General features: G+C 48.9%; 1 protein-coding gene across 1 annotated transcript in view; it reads right to left on the bottom strand.

Annotated features, from left to right (window-relative positions):
* Positions 1 to 20,631, bottom strand: part of MREG (melanoregulin) — a 61,210-nt gene extending 40,579 nt beyond the window's left edge. Inside the window, exons 1-2 of the mRNA XM_080799732.1 lie at positions 20,266 to 20,631; positions 460 to 619 (exon numbers count right to left, since the gene is read on the bottom strand). Coding sequence (XP_080655858.1) covers positions 460 to 619; positions 20,266 to 20,360 — 255 coding nt within the window. The 5' untranslated portion in view covers positions 20,361 to 20,631. The remainder of the gene's footprint in view (positions 1 to 459; positions 620 to 20,265) is intronic.
* Positions 20,632 to 20,925: the final 294 nt, after the last annotated feature.

Here is a 20,925-nt window from a genome sequence, read left to right as displayed (position 1 = left end):
TCAACACGCACAATTTAAGAAGCTACCAAGAGAAAAAACAAATAAAACTAATTCAGACCCCGTTGATGCACAATCTGTGATAATGCAAAATACACTTCCACCTTCCACTTCAGTCTGAATCTTCTAACTGCAGCTTGCTGAGCAACCAGAAAAATCACAGAAACACAGCTAAGCCACGGAAGATGGTCCCCTCTCTTCACCGTCTTCAGCAGCACCGCCTCGCTCTCGCTGTAATCCTTGCATCATCGAGGTCATAACTAGAAGGCGGTCTCATCTGTGTATCCAGCAGGTCGACCAAGACTAGCTAACATTAGCACCCCCGGGCTGCTACAACACCGCCCTCGTTCCAAACAGCTCACCTTTCCTTTTCTTTATCCAAGCTGGCCTTCTCGGTCACTGCTTTTTCCGACCGGCCGTTATCATTGGCACCCGGCAAGATCTCGACAGGCGCCCGCTTACCTCTGAATCTTTGGCCTGCTGATTTCGAACGACTATCAGATTGTACAGGATTCTGTCGTCGTCTGCCTCTGTGTGGGACAGGTCGTGGGGCATGCTCCATAAATTCTTGTCATCGTCTCTCGCCAGAGTTGCTCCAAATGAAGAATATGGATTGTTATCACTATGGTATTTTAAAAAAGGGGTATAAGTGTTTTGTAATATATGTAATGTATATAATGTATACATCCTATGCCTATAACATGTAATGCAAATAAAATGTTATATACTGTATAATATACAATGTAATACATAAACATATTTCTACTAACAAGGCCTGAACTGTCTCTAATAATTAAGCATAGCACAGTAGAATAATTTTAAAAATGACTTTTAAAATGACAGAGAACAGATATAACCAGACGCCTGGGTAGAGGGGATATTACTACGTTCAGCAGGAAATTGAGCCCTGCACTTCCCAGCAGTGAAAATCAAAAAAGGAAATCCAATGGGGGGGAAGGGGAATAAAATTCTTGTATGATTAAAAGAAGAAATTGACAAGTGACCTGAAGAGGTGAGCTTTTCACAGGCTATGAGTTCAAGGAAGCACAGTAAACTGAGATCACAATGGCAATGAACTATCAAATTCCTTACAAGAAAGTGAAGAAACAAATATGCATATCCAAATGCTTTCCTTTTTTTTTTTTTTTGAAGATTTTATTTATTTACTTCAGAGAGAGAGAGCAAGCATGAGTCGGGGGAGAGGCAGAGGGAGAAGCAGGCTCCCTACTGAGCAAGGAGCATGATGTGGGACTCGACCCTGGGACCCTGGGATCATGACCTGAGCCGAATGCAGATGCTTAACCGACTGAGCCACCCTGGTGCCCTCCAAATACATTCAGTAGACAATGTGGATTGTCGAGTAAGAAGTTCAGTAATCCTATTTTTGTATGTTTGCTCTAGGATTTACCCTCTACAAGGTGGTACCTGTGCTGGGACTTCTGAAGGAGGCGAGCGGCTAAGCCTCACTTAGGACCTGCTTGCACCTGGCCCTGGTGAGCTTCTGTGTGACTGCACAGGTAGGGTCATGTCGGGGCTATTCCCTTCATCTAATTATATGTATGAAGCCCTGACTCCATGTTAATCACAGGGCTCCATAAAGTTGTGAACAAAACAGACACGGTCCCCATCCTTGGACCTCACTAGAGCCCAGGGAGGGAAACACATTAATGAATGACCAGGTGACTATAGAGTGAAAAACTAGGATACGTGCTGTAGAGCCAGTGGGGGGAAGCATCAGGTAGGTATTGTAAAGAAGGGGTGCTTGAGCTTCAAGTTGAAAGTCTAGAACAGAGTTCTAGACAAATGAAATAACACATTCAAAAGCCCTGGGTCCACTTGTAAAAAGTGGAGCACAAGTGGCAGGGGATCTTGGAGCCAAGGTTGGCAGGAGGCCACTATCTGCCTCAGACAGGGGGCCAAGACACTGGACCCTGAAATCCCTCTAGCTGCAGTGCAAAGTGTAGGGTCTGGGACTGGACAAAGAGATCAGAGCGATGGGGAAAGGAGCAACCTATGGGGAACCAAAGGCTGCTTGGCCACATGTGGCTGTCATGTAGGCAGCCTGACACGGCAAAGGTGGAAATGCAGAAAGCACTTTTGTTCAGAATGATGAGTCAACAAAGAATCCAGTCAAGAAACGGGCAGAGGACATGAACTGACATTTCTGCAAAGATCTACAAATGGCCAACAGGCACATGAAAAAGTGCTCCACATCACTCAACATCAGAAAAATACAAACCAAAACTGCAATGAGATATCACCTCACACCAGTCAGAATGGCTAAAATTAACAAGTCAGGAAACAACAGATGCTGGCAAGAATGCGGAGAAAGGGGAACCCCCCCCCCCTACACTGTTGGTGGGAATGAAAGCTGGTGCAACCACTCTGGAAAACAGCATGGAGGTTCCTCAAAAAGTTGAAAATAGAGCTTCCCTATGACCCAGCAATCGCACTACTGGGTATTTACCCCAAATATCCAAATGTAGTGATCCAAAGGGGCATGTGCACCCGAATGTTTATAGCCCCAATGTCCACAATAGCCAAACTATGGAAAGAACCTAGATATCCATCAACAGATGAATGGATAAAGAAGGGGTGGTATACACACACACACACACACACACACACACACACACACACACACACAATGGAATACTATGCAGCCATCAAAAGAAATGAAATCTTGCCATTTGCAACGATGTGGATGGAACTAGAGGGTATTATGCTGAGCGAAGTAAGTCAGTCAGAGAAAGACAATTATCATATGATCTTCCTGTTATAAAGAACTTGAGAGGCAACGTTGTGGGGGGCTGGTGGGTTAGGGAAGGAAAAAATGAAACAAGATGGGATCAGGAGGGAGACAAACCATAAGAGACTCTTAATCTCACAAAATAAACTGAGGGTTGCGGGGGCGTGGTGGTGAAAGAGTGGTTGGGTTATGGACATTGGGGGAGGGTATGTGCTATGGTGAGTGCTGTGAAGTGTGTAAACCTGGCAATTCACAGACCTGTACCCCTGGGGCTAATAATACATTATATGTTAATAAAAAATAAAAATTTAATTAAGAAAAAAAGAGTGAAATATTGCCATTTGCAATGACATGGATGGAACTAGAGGGTATTATGCTGAGCAAAATAAGTCAATCAGAGAAAGACAAATACCATATGATTTCACTCATACATGGAATTTAAGAAACAAAACAGAAGAATATAGGGGAAGGGAAGGAAAAATAAAACAAGACGAAATCAGAGAGGGAGACAAACTACAAGAGACTGTTAACCATAGGAAACAAACTGAGGGTCACTGGAGGGGAGGTGGGTCGCCGGGGGTAACTGGGTGATGGACGTTAAGAAGGACACCTGATGGAATGAGCACGCGGTATTGTTTGCAACTGATGAATCCCTAAACTCTACCTCTGAGTCTAATAACACTCTCAACTAAATTGAATTTAAATTAAAAAAAATTTTTTTTAAAAAGGATGATGAGCCAATCAAAGAGGAGGCAAATGAGGTCTCAGTGCCCTAGCCGCACATGTCAAATTCATTCACTCATCCCTTCAGTTGTTGATTCCACAAACATGAAACGGATGCCTGCTGTTTACTGGGCGCCAGGCTGGGTGTTCTGGGGACCTGAAAACAAACAGGACATTGCCCCGTTCTTAGTGTGACTAGAGTGCAATGAGATAAGTGAAATTAAATTTCTTAAGTATAAACAGAACGTCGTAGAACCAGAGAAGGAGTGACAACCTGTGTGATGAGAAGGAAGCTCAACAAAGGTTTTGTGGAGACTAAATCTAACCCAGACCCGAGGAATGCACCGCCTGGCGCCAGGAGGAGAAGCCGGGGAAAGGTATTCCCGGCAGAGGGAACGACAGCGGCAGCGCAGGGAGGCCTGAAGCGAGCACAGGCCTGGGGGATTCCAAGCCTCCCCATATGGCTACACCACACAGTGCTCGCACCGAGAGAAACAGAAGGATGGGAAGAAGAAAAGGTCACTCAGGGTCAGACCGATGACCATGCTGGAGTTCGGACTTTATTGTGTGAACTGTGAAAAGTTAAGGGGATTTTGGGCCTTGTCAGGTCTGGGTTTTAGAAACAACTCAGGGGGAGGAAGGAACAAAGACATGGCCTAGGAGGCCGTCCCAGGTGTTCATGACCTGATCTCTGAGGTCCTCTGTCAGGGGGCTGGGGGCGGGCGTGGGGCAAACAGAGACAGAAGCCCACAAACCAGCCACAACCACAAGGGCCGATCGATTTAAATGTCATTTGTTAGAGTTACAACGAAGGTTTCTTTGGGGTACAGGAAGGTGGAGTTCTGCTAATAAATACATATTTCACTCTACATGTCTGAAATACTGGTTGGGGTGAGCACGAGCAAGGATGTGGATGCGGAAATAGGGCAGGAGTGGATGTGTGAGGACACGCTCCAGCATCTCGAGAGGTTAGATCCCGTGGTGGGCAGAGTCCTAGCTGATGTGGGAGACGGAGGCCTTTAACTGGCCCCATGCAGAGGAGGCCAGGGTTGACCTTGAGCCTATGGGACGTTCACAGGGAGGTGAATCTGGCTGGGGAAGAAGGACGGGGCTGGCCGTCTAGACTAGGGAGAAATGCCCACGCATTTCCATTCCCTGGAAGCCGCAGCATCGGAGGACCGGCCTGGGCCTGGGCAGTAAGGAAAGGCTTTGGGGAAACAGCGAGACTTAAACAGCAGGGATGGAAGGGCCGCTGGAGAGAGCAGATGAGTCCCGAGGAAGACAGAAGGTGAGGCCGAGAGGAACTCCAAAGGGCAGGAACACACTGGAAAGGCGTCCACGATGTGAGAGGTGCTGCCTCTGAGGGCTTTCTGCCTAAGCAGATTTTACAGTCGTTGATAAAGCCCCGCTGCCTTACGCAGAGCTTCTCCTGGGGGCTCCCCTGTCCCATCCCTCCTGCGACATGGCTGTCTGAGGTCAGAAGGGTAGGTAACACTATCCCCGTTTGCAGACGCAGAGCAGACTTTGGCACTGCTTGACCGTCTGTCGAGGACTGACTGCCAGCTGACAGTCCTCCCAGCATGAGGTCGCCAGTGGGGTGGCTCCAAGCAGCCACGTGTCATAGGCTGGACATCCAAACACGGTGACAGGGACACACCCACAAATGGAGTGGCTCAGATAACCAGTGCACGTGTGCAGTGTTCCCCCTCTAAACCAGCAAATTCCCCCAGGACGGCTCCTCCGGGCATGGAGACCCTAGAGGCTCACGGCGGCCGCCGCCCTGGCTCCCGATGCCACAGGACATTTCCCTCCAGGGCTGTGAGACCCTAGTATTTTTCTGAAACTGCTCTTCAGCTTGTCCCCGAATTTGTTCCACTTGTGTAAGTCTGGACTCTGCAACAGGCTGGAAAGTCCCTCCAGGGAGGGATTGTACTCTGCACTTCTTAACATCCCACATGGCCTGGCAGGAGTGGGCACAGAAGAGGTGTTTTCAGAGTATGCAACGAATGTCTGTCGCAAAGTGAGCTGTTATAGGAAATGTCAGCCACAACTCCCCATTGCCACCCTTTTAAGACTCCCCCCAAAGCAGGAGGTTGAGAAATTCGCCAGTACCCACCTGTGTTATCAGTGATCAACCACATGGGACCACGAGTAATCTAGCCCACTTTCTGCTCGCAATCTATAATTCCTTTGCATGTTTTGAGAAGATTACAACAAGTGCCTCCCTGGCTAGTCCCCTTCCTCTCAAAGCCCATCTCTCTCTCTCCCTCTTAATCTTCTCTCTTTCACCCCAACACACACACATACAAACGCACACACGTACACACACAGGAACACGCATGACTCCAGCCAGTGTGAAACACAGCCTCCCCTGCTTTGTCTGCAAACCCAAACACAGCTCCACAGGGAGGTCAGCACCGGACCTGTTCAGAGGAGCTCATGCTCCAGACACAGGGAGCCTCCCCAGTGCTCTCCACATCTCACGCTGTCTTAATTAGAAGCCGAGTTGCCCTGGCATCCCATGAGCTTCGGACTGCCTCGTCCCTGACACCCAGGGGGTTGGCATAAAACAGGCAAGAGAATGGAGTTCTTCGGCCCCTGGGCGACCAATGACTCTGGCCCCTGCTGTTTGCCTGGGGCTCCTGCCCTCCTCCTGAGAGTGGAATGTGACCCTAACCCTAACCTGGTCAGCCACACTCTGGTCCAGATGAAAGTGAAGGAGGGTTCTGTCAGAGCCTGCCCAACTCGCTGATCCCAGATTCTCTGATCTGGCATGCTAGACCCTGATCCTTTCCTTCTGCACCGCCCACCCCATCCAGGCATCAGTCTGCTTTATTGCAAAACTGTAAACCCTTAAGGTGGAGAGACCAGGAAAAAAAAAAAAAAGAGAGAGAGGGGCGCCTGGGTGGCTCAGTGGGTTAGGCATCTGCCTTCGGCCCAGGTCATGATCTCAGGGTCCTGGGATCGAGCCCCGCATCGGGTTCTCTGCTCAACGGGGAGCCTGCTTCCCCCTCTCTCTACCTGCCTCTCTGCTTACCTGTGATCTCTGTCTGTCAAGTAAATAAATAAAATATTTAAAAAAAAAGAGAGAGAGAGAGAGAGAGAGAGAAAGAAATGTATAAAGCAAATGATGGGAGAAGCAGCTTGGGAACCTCCGTGAAGGACTCTGAGGCTTGTGTAAAGAGAATTCAGTGCAAAGGCCCTGAGGTCTGAACCCAAGAAGCTCAGGGAAAACAGAAAGCAGGGACAGAGGGGGTGCTGAGTCAGGCAGGAACTTTGGCCTTCTCTCTCCCGCCCCCATAGAATGATTTCGAAAAGGTTCTAAAGAAAGTGAGAGCAGCTGTTTTGCCCCTGGCCACCATCTGCTGATAATAAATATTTTATTAACCTCAAGCATTTGAGAAGTGGCTCTGAAGTCACATTAGAAGCCGAAGCAGTTTTCACTCCCAACAGGTAGGACGGTTCCACCCCTAGTCCCTCGTGGGGGCGTAAGACCCAGTCACTCCTCTTCTCTTTCAAACCATCTGCAGCTCCCAGGAGACTCAAGATCTGGGAACACCAGGCCCCCTCCCTGGGGCCCGCGGGTACAAAGTGCCAGTGGCTGCTAAGGCTGCTTACCCAGAGTTTCCAGAGCTACCCGTGAGTCCTCCCTACCAACAAGACTTTGGAAGGCCTGGAAGCTACCGTGCGCGCTGCTGATACCCGCAGCTGCAGTGAGTGGCTCCACAGGTCTCCCCACAAACAGGCCGTGTGTCAGAGATCGCTGGCGAAAGGCTGAAGCTCTAAATAGAGTGAAAAGATAAAAATCTCTAACAAGGATGCCGGGGTGGGGGGGTGGGCGGGGGCACTATCTGTTGAGAGTCCGACTCTTGGTTTCAGGTCATGATCTCAGGGTCTTGAGATCAAGCCCCATGTTGGGTTCCGCACTCAGCGGGGAGTCTGCTTGAGAGTCTCTCCCTCCGTCCTCCCTTCCCCTGCTCTCTCTCTCTGATAAATAAGTTATTTGTTTTAAATCTCCAGTAAACAGCAACGAAAGGTCTCAAAAAACAGACCCCGAAGGCTGTTTGGTGCCACCCCCTTGACTAAGGACTTCTCACCTGATTCCCCACGGAGAACTGGTCTGCCTGCCGAGCCCCTGGCTTCCAGACCTTTCCTCTCCTCTTGCTGAGGAAGCCTCCCAGTGACAGAGCAGTGGGGCCAAGATCCTCTCCCTCTCCTTCTTTCCCCCTCCGTCCTCCCTCTACGCTGTTTTTCCCTTTCTCTCCCTCTCTGCCCCTCCCTTCCCACATCCCTCCCTCCCTTTTTCCTTCCTCCCCTCCCGCCAGACACCCTAGCTCTTCCTCACACCTGGCTCATCCGGTCTAAACACGGTTCCCTAGACGCCAGAGTTTTCCTCAGCAGTTCGCCACGGAGGTCCATGACTTCCTTCAACGCCGGAGGCACCACTTGCCTCAGTGTGAAGGAAGAAAGCCCCAACCGGGAGCCCCTTTTCTGGCCCTGCTGCCCGCTGTGCCCCTGCCCTCCCTGCCTTCTGTCCTCGGGGCTGAACGAGAGCCCCATGTCATCACGGCTCATGCAAGCGCCCAGTGCTTCCCGGCTTGAAGACGGCCCTGACAAGAACCCTGGGAAGCAGTCAGGAGGACCGGACCCAGCCCTCGGTCTCTGCTCTGCTCGTGCTCTTTCCCGCGCACCTCACCCCCTCTCCTATCTACACCTGTGTCCCCAGACTCCTACACGTACTGCTTCTTCCCATTTCTGTGGAGGTGTGAGAGGCACCTTGAGCTCCACATGGTCAAAACCAAGCACGTGGTTGCCCCAACTGACCTCCCCACCAGCAGCCTCCACTCAGATCCTGGACACTCCATCCTTCCAACTGCTCTAGCCAAAATCCTGACGTCACTCTTGGCTCTCTCAGTCCCTACCTCCAAGCCATCAGAAACTCCTATTGGTTCTACATTCAAAACATATCCATCTCCCACCACTCTGAGGCAAGGATATAAGGGGCAGGCACTAGCACGCCCCAGCACAGTCTGGGGTCTGGCAAGCCAGGGTGGGTCGGTCTCCCATCTGGCATAGGAATCCCTCCACTCATTTTTTCCACCTACCTCTGGACTGTTGCCTCCCACCGAGTCTGTCCCTAACACAACAGCCACCGTAATCCCCTTACTGTGTAAATCAGACCACATCACCCCTCCCTCAAAACCCTGCAGTGGCTCCCACTTGACCTAGACTATAAGCCAGTCATTCAGTGCTCTGTTGGGCCCCACAGGACACCCCAGCCACTCTGGCCTCTTTGCTGTTCCCTGAACCCCGCAGTCACCCTGGCTGTCCCTTCTACCTGAAATGCTTTCCCCCAGATACCCACATGCCTCCTTCCCTCCCCTCCTCCACATCTGTCTAAACCTCAGCTCCTCCATGAGGCCTGCTCTGACCAATCTACTTAAAATGACAAGCGTGCTCCCCTGCCCGTGCTCTCCTTTTCTTTTCCCTATACATGTTTATCTTCCAATTGACTTATTATGTTTGCTGCTTCCTCCCCCACTAGAATGAAAGGAGGAGAGGATCACTACCTACTCGGCCCAGTGATGATGTATCAAAGTGCTCGGAACAGCTCCTGGCATGCAGGAGATGCTCAATAAATATTTTCTGAGTGATGAGTTGTTGTTTCCCAAGTTCACAGGGCTCTGAGTGGTCGAAATGAGGCTGGAAATCCCTGTCTCCAGACTCAAAGACAAACTCTCAACATTTTTTAGCTATTTAAGTTCACGAAGGTGGGGCTCCTCGTCTCTCCAGAGGAAGCAGACAATAAGTACATACATTTATGTCAGGTGATGCTCCTGATGCCTAGAAGGAATACCAGGTGAATGAAGGGACAGAGACAGGGGGTGGAGGCCTGTTTTAAAAAGGGTTGTCAGGGAAGCTTTTCTGATAAAATGACTTCAAGCAGAGACCTGGATAGAGTGAGGGAGTTACCCACACAGGTAAGTGGAAGAAGAACATTCTAAGCAGGTGGACAGGAAGTGCAAAGGCCCTGAGGCAGGAGCATGCTTGGTATATCTGAGGACCCAAGGGAAGGCCCATATGGCTAAAGGAAGGACAATTTCACCTGATGCGTTGACTTGAAAATCGGAGCCTGGTGTGACAGCCCTAAAGTGGAAACCACCCAAAAGTCCACCAACAGTAGGATGGGTGAGCAAAATGGATACCCTACATGGAACCGAGAATCACAAGTTAAGCGACACACAGCAACCTGGATGGATCTTGCACAGTCTGATGTCATGAGTACAGCTGAAAAGCAGGCAAAACTAAAATACATGTTCAAGGTGCACACATAGATGGTAAAGCTTTAAAGAAAAACCAGGAAATGACTATCACAAAAATCTAGATAGAATCTGGGGTGGGGGATACAGGGCTAGCCATAGTTATCTTCTGGCCCGGATGGTGGTTATAAGAATATTCACTTTATAGTTGTTGTTTATACTGTAGCTATTTTTATATGTTTTTAGTTTCTTTTGTTTTAATTTTTTTTTAATTTATTTGACAGAGAGAGATCACAAGTAGGCAGAGAGAGAGAGAGAGAGAGAGGAGGAAGCAGGCTCCCTGCTGAGCAGAGAGCCCGATGCAGGACTCGATCCCAGGACCCTGAGATCATGACCTGAGCTGAAGGCAGAGGCTTAACCCACTGAGCCACCCAGGCGCCCACGTTTTTAGTTTCTGATATCGCATATACAGACGTGGATTTTTTTTAAGTTAAGGAAAAAAATAATAAGTGAGGGAATTCAGTAAACTCTTAGGGGGGTATTTTAGATACACATTGCATCCCTAAAATTATTCCCTCAAAAGGGCCCCAAAAGAACAGAGTACACAGTACATAAAAGGCACCAAACAAATATGTATCAACCAGACTAAAAAAGACTTCAATTGCTAACAAAACAAATTTATTTTACCCAGCACTGAAGCAGAATTTACTCTCTAAACAAAGGTGAAGAGATAAGATCACTCCAAGGTATCTAGAGAATAAAAAGTTCCAGGAAACCTAGATCACAGGCTGCGTAAGAGAAAGAAATTTCATCTTCTCAGGAACTTCCAACGTCACTAAGACTGACTCATGCAATTCACGAAAGGGGAAGAGAGACACTGGAGGTTGCCTGGAAAGAAAACCTTTAAAAGTCATCCCTCTATGCGCCCTGAGTGACTGACTTCTTGGTAAAGCATTCACCTCCTACCCATTGGACCGGAGGCCCCGTTCTGGGAACTGTGCCCTTGACCCCTGCCTCTCTCCTCTCTGGCTTTCGAGAAGGTTAAGCATCCAGGCTTCGCGATAGGTTCTTGGAGCTGGTAGCTGATTGCTGCAGTAGGAATCCTATGTGCCTCTGCAGGCCTTTCCTATGAATCATGGTCGGGCTCAGGGCTCCGGGCTTTGTACCTGCAGATTCTACACGAAGTCATGGCCCAGCTGTGTCAGCTCGGGGAGACGGCAGCACACTATGGGGAAAGTCAGGCCATGTGGGCCGGCCCGAGAGAGCTCACTGACGCAAACCCTTCAGCCAATGTTTCTTTAAGCCCTTCCAAGGGTAGAAGACAATTTATTCAGCTCAGAGGTCATGTGAGTCCACACTGTGAAATGGAAAACTCCGCACATGTAAAGGATTATTGTTCCTCTCGAGCGGGTGCTGGTTGCCTCCCGAGTGTCTTTAACCCCCCACCCTTCTTTCCCATGGGCACCTGCTTTCCCACGGGCAGCCTGAACACAGGACACGGGCTCAGGGCTCTGGACCCCAGGTTCTAACGATGCTGCAGACACAATTTCTAGCACACACCACGTTAGCAGCTAGTTGCACATCTCCCTGCATACGAGGCAGTCCCCGCTCTTTCTACGGTGACAAAATACAATAGGATTTGAATCCCAGCTCAGCCAAGCACGCCTCTGAGCAAGTCACTGAAGCTCTTGTGCCTCAGTTTCTTCAACCGTCAAGTGGGGATTGCAGACGGCTCCGCTTCACCATTCCCACGTTCGCACACTTACCCACTTACTAAAATCTGTCATCCCAGATCGATGCTGGTGCTGCTTTTGCAGCATTCAAGGGGCATGTCGCCGGCTGAGCTCCGCGGCATGATGCCCTGCTTGCTTGGCTCAGCTCTCATAGTGCAGACAAGTGTCCTTTCCGTAATGTATCTAGTGCCAAGTTTTTTGCATTTCTGTGCTTTTTATTGGTGAAACCGCTGTTTGGAATGGCCCCCAAGCATAGTGCTGAAAGCCCTCAAACCCATGGGTTAGATAAGCTCCATTCGGGCAGCAGTGAGAGGGCTGCTGGCTCTGAGTTCAATGCTAGTGAGTCGAAATATACAGAATAAGGTGTCTTTATGCAGAAACACGCATAAAACAAGATGCGTATTGAGCAGTTGACGGGTCGGCTCGCAGGACCCTAACCCTGGATTTTCGCCATGGAGGAACGGTTCAGGATTCTTGCAGTCAGCACTTTGGGGGACCACAGAACATACCTACTGAGAATAACATGAATCACATGTGCCTCCCAGGGTTATGGCGAAGATTTAAGTCACAGACATAAGGACAGTGCCTAGCACACAGGAAGCACTAAGCATGACCTATAAGGGGTCAGGAGAGCTGTGCAGGGAAGGTCCCCATCCCCACCTCCGTGCCCACTCGTCTGCACGCCAGAGCAGGACACGCACACCCACCATTCCTTTACCGCCCAGAAGATTCCAGTCTGTGGCCCACATTCTCAGGCCCTGTTCAAGTCCTTCTCAGAATAGCCGGAAACAGCCCTCAAGAGCAAACTGAGATTTTATTTTATTTCTCCCTGCTGGGAACTCCAGGCACCGCAGGAAAAGGAGACACCGTTCCCCATGCATGGCCCACAGACACGTGTGGGTAAAGCCTGCTCTCAGAAGCAGAGGCTGGGGGTGGGTGGGGGGAGCGTGGAGGAGAGCCGGGAGCTAAGGCGATGTGGACACTCGTCACGTGGCTCACTCAGGTGGCTTAAGAGAGAGCCACGAATAAAAACTCAGCCACGGTTGTAATTCTCTCCCTTTCTTCTTTGGCTTTTTAACAACTGGAGTGTCATGGTGCTTATTGGTTACTGACAGCCAGTAAAAATCAGAGATTGGTGTGAGTATAAATGAGAGCGTCAGACCTGTACTTCCCCGAAAGTCTTCAAAGGGACCCTTGTGAAATAGGCTTTAGAGTGTGACATTTGCGGGCCACTTCCTTCACATTGCATCGAAGGCTCTTCCAGATCTCTGAGGCCTGTCCCTGTGGGACATCATACGGCAGTGGACTCTGGGGCCAGAGGATGGGACATCGCTCTGCTCAAAGGCTGACTGCAGCTATGCTTCCAGAATCATGACATTTCAAGGGCTACAACTCATACTCAGAGGGATTTTTATATGACAGGGCATGCTTTTAGCACGGATGGAAGAAAGCCATGCTATAAAAGTAAAATAAAAACCAATGCTCTGAAAGCGAACATTTTCCTGAAAGTACCCCGTAGTGGGTTGAAGAGTGTCCCCCCAAAAGATCTGTCCAAGTCCCAACCCCCGGTTCCTGTGAAATGTGACTTCATTCACAAATAGCGGTTTTGCAGCTGGATTTACGATGAACCCTAAATCCAATGACTGGTATGTTTACAAGAGCAAAGAGAGGGGTGTTTGAGACAGGAGGAGAGGCACATGGAGGGAAACAGAGGCAAAGACTGGAAGTGGGCAGCCAGAAGCCAAGGACACCAGCAGCCACCAGAAGCTGGAACCTGCAAGAAGCAATTCTCCCTAGAGCCCTTCCAGCTTCCAGAAGTGTGAACGAACATATTTCTGTTTATTTAAGCTACCAGATTCGTGGTACTTTGCTGTGCCAGCCCTAGGAAACTAACGATACACACCCCGTGTGTTTCTTTCCATTAGTCACATAAAACCAAAAGTCATTCACTATTTTACAGACAAAGGATTGACCACCTAGCCATTCCAGAACAATCCAAAACAATCCATTGGTCCTCAGTGCACATTGGTTCCTTGTGGTTTTGATCACTATTTACTTTAGGAATACAGGCAGGGCAGGGAAGAATGGCAAGCAGAATGTCAAACCTTCCAAGATGATTGAAAAGATGAGTCTTAGATGACTCTGTCCTAAAATCGGAGTGAAGGGAAGAAAACAGAGACTGATCAAAACCTCTGGCTTTCTTCGGCCCTAAAGCCTGGTGTGAAGGTCAGTTCTTCTGTCCTTTCTCCAGACCTGTTCTCAAGCTTCCTGGCAAGAGAGATGACCTCACCTATTTGCTGGTGAAAGAGCTGTGGGCAGGTAGGAGTTGGACAAGTGGTTGTGCTTCATATGCCCTGGGCCTTCAGGTTCCTTTCCTGTACCACAGATGGTCTCACTGGCCCTGGAGTCCAAGTCATACAATTTCAGTGGACACAAGCCCACAGGAGGAGGAGAATTTGCATCAAGCCTGGAACAGCCCTGCAAGATCACACATCAAAGTCTGATCTCCAGGGCGCCTGGGTGGCTCAGTTGGTTAAGTCCGACTCTTGATTTCAGCTCAGGTCATGGGTCATGAGATGGAGCCCAGCACTGAGGTCTGAGCTCAGCGAGGAGTCTGCTTGCGGCATCTTTCCCTCCCTCCCCCTCTGCCTCTCACCTGCTCGCATACCCTCTCTCTCTTAAAAACAATTAAATCTTTTTTTTTTTAAGTGTGATCTCACATACAAATGGTGAACAGACACATAAAAAAATGTTCATCATTATTAGCCATCAGGGAGAGTCAAATCAAAACCACATTGAGGGGCGCCTGGGTGGCTCAGTGGGTTAAGCCGCTGCCTTCGGCTCGGGTCATGATCTCGGGGTCCTGGGATCAAGTCCCGCATCGGGCTCTCTGCTCAGCAGGGCGCCTGCTTCCCTCTCGCTCTCTCTGCCTGCCTCTCTGCCTATTTGTGATCTCTGTCAAATAAGTAAATAAAATCTTAAAAAAAAAAAAAAACTACATTGAGATACCACCTTAGAATGGCCAAAATCAACAAGACAGTAAACAACAAGTGTTGGGGAAGATATGGAGAAAGGGGAACCCTCTTACACTGTTGGTGGGAATGCAAGGTGGTGCAGCCACTTTGGAAAATAGTGTGGAGATTCCTTAAGAAATTAAAAATAGAGCTACCTTATGACCCTGCAATTGCACTACAGGGTATTTACCCCAAAGACACAGATGTAGTGAGAAGAAGGGCCATCTGTACCCCAGTGTTCATAGCAGCAATGTCCACAATCGCCAAACTGTGGAAAGAACCAAGATGCCCTTCAACAGACGAATGGATAAAGAAGATGTGATCCATATAAACGATAGAGTATTATGCCTCCATCAGAAAGGATGAATACCCAACTTTTGTATCAGCACGGACGGGACTGGAGGAGATTATGCTGAGTGAAATAAGTCAAGCAGAGAGAGTCAATTATCATATGGTTTCACTTACTTCTGGAGCATAAGGAATAACATGAAGGACATTGGAAGGAAAGGAAAAGTGAATTGGGGGTAACTGGAGGGGAAGATGAACCATGAGAGACTGTGGACTCTGAGAAACAAACTGAGGGTTTTGGAGGAGAGGTGGGTGGAAGGATGGGTGAGCCCAGTGGTGGGTATTAATGAGGGCACGTATTGCATGGAGCACTGGGTGTGGTACGTAAAAAATAAATATTAGAACACCGAAAAAAAACTAAATTACAAAAAAAAGTCTGATCTCCCCATTTTGCAAAAGCAGAAACTAGAATTTGAGGAAGGTAAGAGAGGGCCACCCCCCACCCCCACAAATCCCATAGCTAGTTAATAGCTGAAATAGGATTCGGGTCTCCTAACTGCCCCTGGGCTTGGTTCACAGGGCCAGGTTGCTTCCACTTCTAGGTAAAAAGAACTTTACCCACAGAGGACATGGAAGAAGGGAAGGAAAAAGGGGCCAAAACAGACAGGAGCAAAGGCTACTGATATCCACCAGTTTCTCGTGCATAAGTATTCTAAGTTACTTTTGGAAAACATTTGGTAGTTTTCTGAATTTTTTACAATGCAAGGCATGGATTTGGAAGTCTGACAGACTTGGATTCAAATTCTGGCTCTCCGACTTACCAACTGTGATTTTGAATTCATTTAAACTCTCTAAGCCTTGGGTTCCTCCTTTATCAAATGGAGGTAAATAACACCCATTTCATTCAGTCCTAGGGATGACTAACAACAGAAGGTATGCAAGGAAACCTCACTTGTGCAATAAGCTATACCCACGATGCACCATTTCTAGAAAGTTAAGAAAGAAGGTAGATGCAGTCAGGAGAGATACGTGGAGGGGTTCAATTCCATCGCTGCTTTCTTAAGGTAGATGCTGGGTGCGTGCGTGTGTTGACGTTATTAGTCTTCACAGCATCTTATCTTAAATACATATTTTAGAAAATTTACACAGGGAAATTAACAAGTGAACAGCCATTATTATAATCATTACCAATCAAAAAGGAGCTATTCCCTTCCTACTCCACGTTGAGCACTGTGCTGGGCACAGGCAGGAGGAGTCAGGAGACCTGGATTTAGTGCCTCCAATCTAGACCAGAACCTCCCATCAAGCTGGGGTTGCCCCAGCTAAGCACCCCCCCCCCCTTAGAAGTGTCATAACCAGAAGAGACCCGAGGGGTAAAGAGAAAGTAAAGAGAAGCTTGGGGAGACTTTCTAAGGCTCCATCGCAAAGGAGGCAGCTGAAATGCGCCTGGAGAACAGAGCAAAGCTTAAGAAGTCGGGGGAAAAAAAAAGATGTCTAGCTAATAACAAGCTAACAAATACGGCATCGGCAACGACACCAGAGGGGACCAGCATGACGGGACCGATCACAGGCAGAAACCGGAGAATCAGACAAGCCAGGGAAAGAGGAAGCGTGAGAGCAAGCACAAATGGTCGGCACAGAGGTATGGCTCACACACCAAGGAAAGAACATCAGATTTCTATTTCTTGTGACTTGCAAGAGAGCAATTTTCATGTCAACAGGCAGGGGCCAGAAACCAGATTTCAGGGGCATCTGGGTGGTTCGGTCTGTTGAGCCTTCGACTCTTGATTTCAGTTCGTGTTGTGATCTTGGGGTCCTGGGATCAAGCCCCGAATCTGGCTCCCTGTTCATCAGAAAGCCTCCTTGGGATTCTGTCTTTCTCTCATCCCGAAAATGAATAAGTATTTTAAAAATTTTTTAAATGAAAGAAAGAAACCAGATTTCATGGTGAATGGACCATAAAGAAGGAAGTGGGGGGTGGGGGGGGGCGGCTGACAACTCTTTCAAGACCTTTGTGCCTGACACAAAAGAAAGCAAAGGGTGGTAATTGGAGGGCTTGGCAGTATCAGGATGAATTTTCAGGCATTTCTAGAAAAAGGAGAAATTCTTTTTCTAGAAAAAGGGGAAATGAAGAACTAGCGGGACAGAGAGAAACACAGACACAAACCAGACAAGGCACAGGCATTTCCCTTCAGGTATAAAGTTCCAGAAAAGCCAAAAAGAGAATGAGGTCAAAACATACAAGGCAAGATCAGATTGGCAAAGGAGATGAGACTCAGAGTTGCTTTTCTTGAACTCATGAGAATCCCTGGTGCATTTTGGAAACAGGCCTGCTGGTGACCATGTAGACAAATGACACTTGTCATTCCCCAACCACACCTCTTCCCAGCACTGCTCCCTTGTGGCCTGAAACAAAACTTGAAAACCATTACCTCACCATAAAGGATTTATTTTTTTTTTTTTTTAAAGATTTTATTTATTTGACAGAGAGAGATCACAGTAGACAGAGAGGCAGAGAGAGAGGGAGAGAGGGAAGCAGGCTCCCTGCTGAGCAGAGAGCCCGATGCGGGACTCGATCCCAGGACCCTGAGATCATGACCTGAGCCGAAGGCAGCGGCTTAACCCACTGAGCCACCCAGGCGCCCCCACCATAAAGGATTTAGTTAGGGGGAGAGCACATATACAAAACCTTTTTTGGGGGGCACCTTGGTGGCTCAGTGGGTTAAAGCCTCTGCCTTCGGCTTGGGTCATGGTCCCAGGATCCTGGAATGGAGCCCCACATCGGCTCTCTGCTCAGCAGGGAGCCTGCTTCCCCCTCTCTCTCGCTGCCTGCCTCTCTGCCTACTTGTGATCTCTGTCTGTCAAATAAAAATAAATAAAATCTTTTAAAAAAACACCTTTTTTTCATAAATTTTTAAAAAGACATAAAGAAGTTCTCCATAAAATAAAAATTAAGACCATCGGGCCCCATGATTTCACCTCATCAAGATTTCAAACCGGCCACTTTGGGAAACAGTCTGGCGATTTGTCAAAAAGTTAAATGGAGGATTCCTGTATGACCCAGCATCCCACTTCTAGGGATATACCCAAGGTCACTGAAAACACACATCCACACAAAAACTTGTACACAGACGATCACAGCCCAAAAGTGGAAAAAACTCAAATGCCCATCCGTTGATGAACAGGTAAATAACATGTAAAGAAGCCAAACGTAAGAAGGGTATTCAGCCATAAAAAGGAACAAAGTGCTAATAAATGCTACAATGCAGAAGAAACTCAAAAACACAATTTTGAGTGAAAGAAGCCAGGTGCCAAGGCGACAGAGTGTAAGATTCCACTTATAAGCAACTTGCAGAAGAGGCAAATCTAGGAAGACAGACAGCAGATCTGTGGGTGCAGGGATGGGGTGGGCCAAGGAAGGGGGAGTGGCGAGTGATTGCTAAGGGGTGTGGCGTTTCTTTGGGGCGGGATGACTCTCAGATAGGGGAGGTGACTGCCACAACTTTCTGAATATATAAAAAACCACAGAACTTCCCACTTTAAAAATAAATAAACAAACAAAAAAGATTTCAAACTAGACCTCATGATGACTTGAGTAAGGAAGAGGATACAGTTACCCATACACACACCTATCACTGATCCACACTTCCACGAATAAGCCGCTCTTCCCAAATGGGGTTGCATTGAAATGATACCAGGATTGACACTAAGCCACAAAAGACCAGTCCACTCATATCTGCATGCTCAGAAGAATAACAATGATAATTAACAGTAACTAGAATTTATTGGTTGTTTGCTATGGGTCAGACACTCTGCTAAACACTACATGGATTAGCTCATTTCATTTCTCACTGCAACCCTTTGAGGTCACACTGCTGTCCTCCCCATTTTACAGATGAGGAAATTAAGGTGGAAATAAGTTTCATAATTTGTGCCCAGTCACCCAGTTGGGATTTTCACCCCAGGCAATCTGACTCATGAACACTAGGCTCTTCTGGCCCCAACTGACTCTGTCTTCTTAAAATCCCTTGCAAAATTCACTGCCTTCCAATTCAAACCAGGGCAGGTGAAGATTTTTAAATAACCAAAACTATTAACTCGAATAGCAATCTGGGATGGAAAATTGGAAAGTCCCAAGACACTGAGAATCAATACTGTATTCTCGTTACAATGAATACTGACAAGTTGCACATACAAGCAAGCATGAAATTCCAGATTATTACTTACTTCTTTGTAGACTGAGGGTGGTTGACTAACTGTCTCCCTGTCCATAGTATCCTAATAGTCTAGGTTTCTTGTTGAAACTATCAGCAAGAGCGCACAAAAGTTTGTGCATCATGTGTACAGTTGTTTCTGTATATAAAACAGACATGACATATATATTTACATACATGTGCGCTCACTAAACAGTGAGGGGCAGATGGTGAATTCTAAATCCTAAGTCATGGGAATGAGAGATGAATGAGCTCAGAGTCATCAAAGAGAGCTGCTGGGGGGGGGGTTGCGGGGGGAGGCTTGAGAACCAGCATTTAGCTGGTTGGGGGGAAGGCAGGAAGGAAGGATAAAGGTCATTCCTTGAGGCAAGCTTGGGGGAAATAAGAAGGTTGAATTGTCCCTAGAACAGCAAGGATGCCTGTCTGATTAAATCAAGGAGTGTGCAGTATTTAATACACTGGAAAATAAGAGTGGACAGGCAATAAGGGGTTACGTAAGACCTCATAAGTCAAGGGAAGTGTTTGGACTTGACCGAGTTAAGAAAAGGTAAATCATGCTTTTGCAAACTTAGGAAAGCTTTATCATGTTAGCTGCAGGTTTCATAAGAAACTACCCCCTAGGCGTGACCTAATGGAACCCTCATTTCATCACGACGAAGGTACAAAAAGAATTGCTTAAAATGACAGCCCAGAACAAAACTGTAGCATGGCCCCTTCAACAGAGCCACTAAGCGCACTCACGGCCAACCTGCGTTCCATTTCCTCACACTTCCTAACCGAACCTGTAATGAGTCAACATCCTAGTGAACAGGCTGTCCCTCCAGAAAATAAGCTTTTTTTTTAAAATGTGAAAAATATTACCTGGGCTCAGTCACTTACAATTGTCTTTCTCTGGTAATAAAACTAAAGGCACCGTATCCAACTTTTCTCCTGGACGAACTAGAAACTCACAGTCGCCTTTTTCACTGAAATACGCCTATTAAATACGCGGTCTCCGCAGCTCCTCCAGACCGGACCCCGACGCCAACTTCTCTCCCGCGCTTCCCTTGGCGCTTCCCGCGGGCGTCCATCTGGGTCTCCCGCGCCTCCGGAGGTTTGCTCTCGCGGACAAAAATCCTACCCAAGGGACAGGATCTCCAGGCGGAGGCCGAGGGGCTGAGTGGGCGCCTCGGTGCCACCGTGAAGCGAGCCCCCCTCCCCGGCTCGGACGGGCACACGGGTACCGGGTTCCGCTCCGCGGGCCGCGGCCACGGAAGCCCAGATCGCGGCCCCGGGGCGCGCACCCACCTGACCAGGGGCTCCTTCTCCGGCGCGGCGGGCTCCTCCAGGCACCTGCACGGGCAGCAGCAGCACACGGTCCTCAGCCAGTCCCGCGGCCCCATGGGGAGCGAGGTGCCCCGCGGCGCCGGCACACTGGGACACGGCCGCGGCGGCGAGCGAGCGCGGCTGGGGCGCGGCCACCCGGCCGGCGTCCAGGTGCGGGGACAGTGGCGGCCCAGGCGTCGCGGGCCGGTCCGTGCGCATCACGCCGCGGCCGGGGACGCGGGCGAGGCCGGGACGCCTGCAGGCAGGGCCCGGGGTCTGCGCGGCCGCGCGCTTTCCTCCACTTGGGTTTTGTTTGGGGCGCCTGTTTGGTTGGGGCTTCCCCCCCTCCCTTTCTTTTAATTCCCCGGGTGCCAGTTGGGACGCATGCGTCCCCGAGACGCTCCGCTGCTGCCCTCTCAGGAGGAAGCGGGGACTCCAAGCAGCCGGCACCTCCGACGGGCGCCCGGGGCTGGGGGAAGGAGGGGGCTTGCCCTCGAGTCACAGGGCACGAGGCTGGGCTGACTCTATTCTTACGTTTTATTGGCTTCGCTCCCCGCGGAAATAAAAGGTCCTCCTTCCTACTCCCCTGTCTTCAAAGCAGAGTGGAGGGCACGTTTTTTACCAGGTCAGCCCCCCACAGAG

This window comes from Martes martes (assembly GCF_963455335.1).
Source record: "Martes martes genome assembly, chromosome: 3".
In the NCBI taxonomy this organism is placed as follows: domain Eukaryota; kingdom Metazoa; phylum Chordata; class Mammalia; order Carnivora; family Mustelidae; genus Martes; species Martes martes.
Note: the sequence above shows the minus strand (reverse complement) of the source record. Positions and strands in the feature narration are given on the sequence as shown.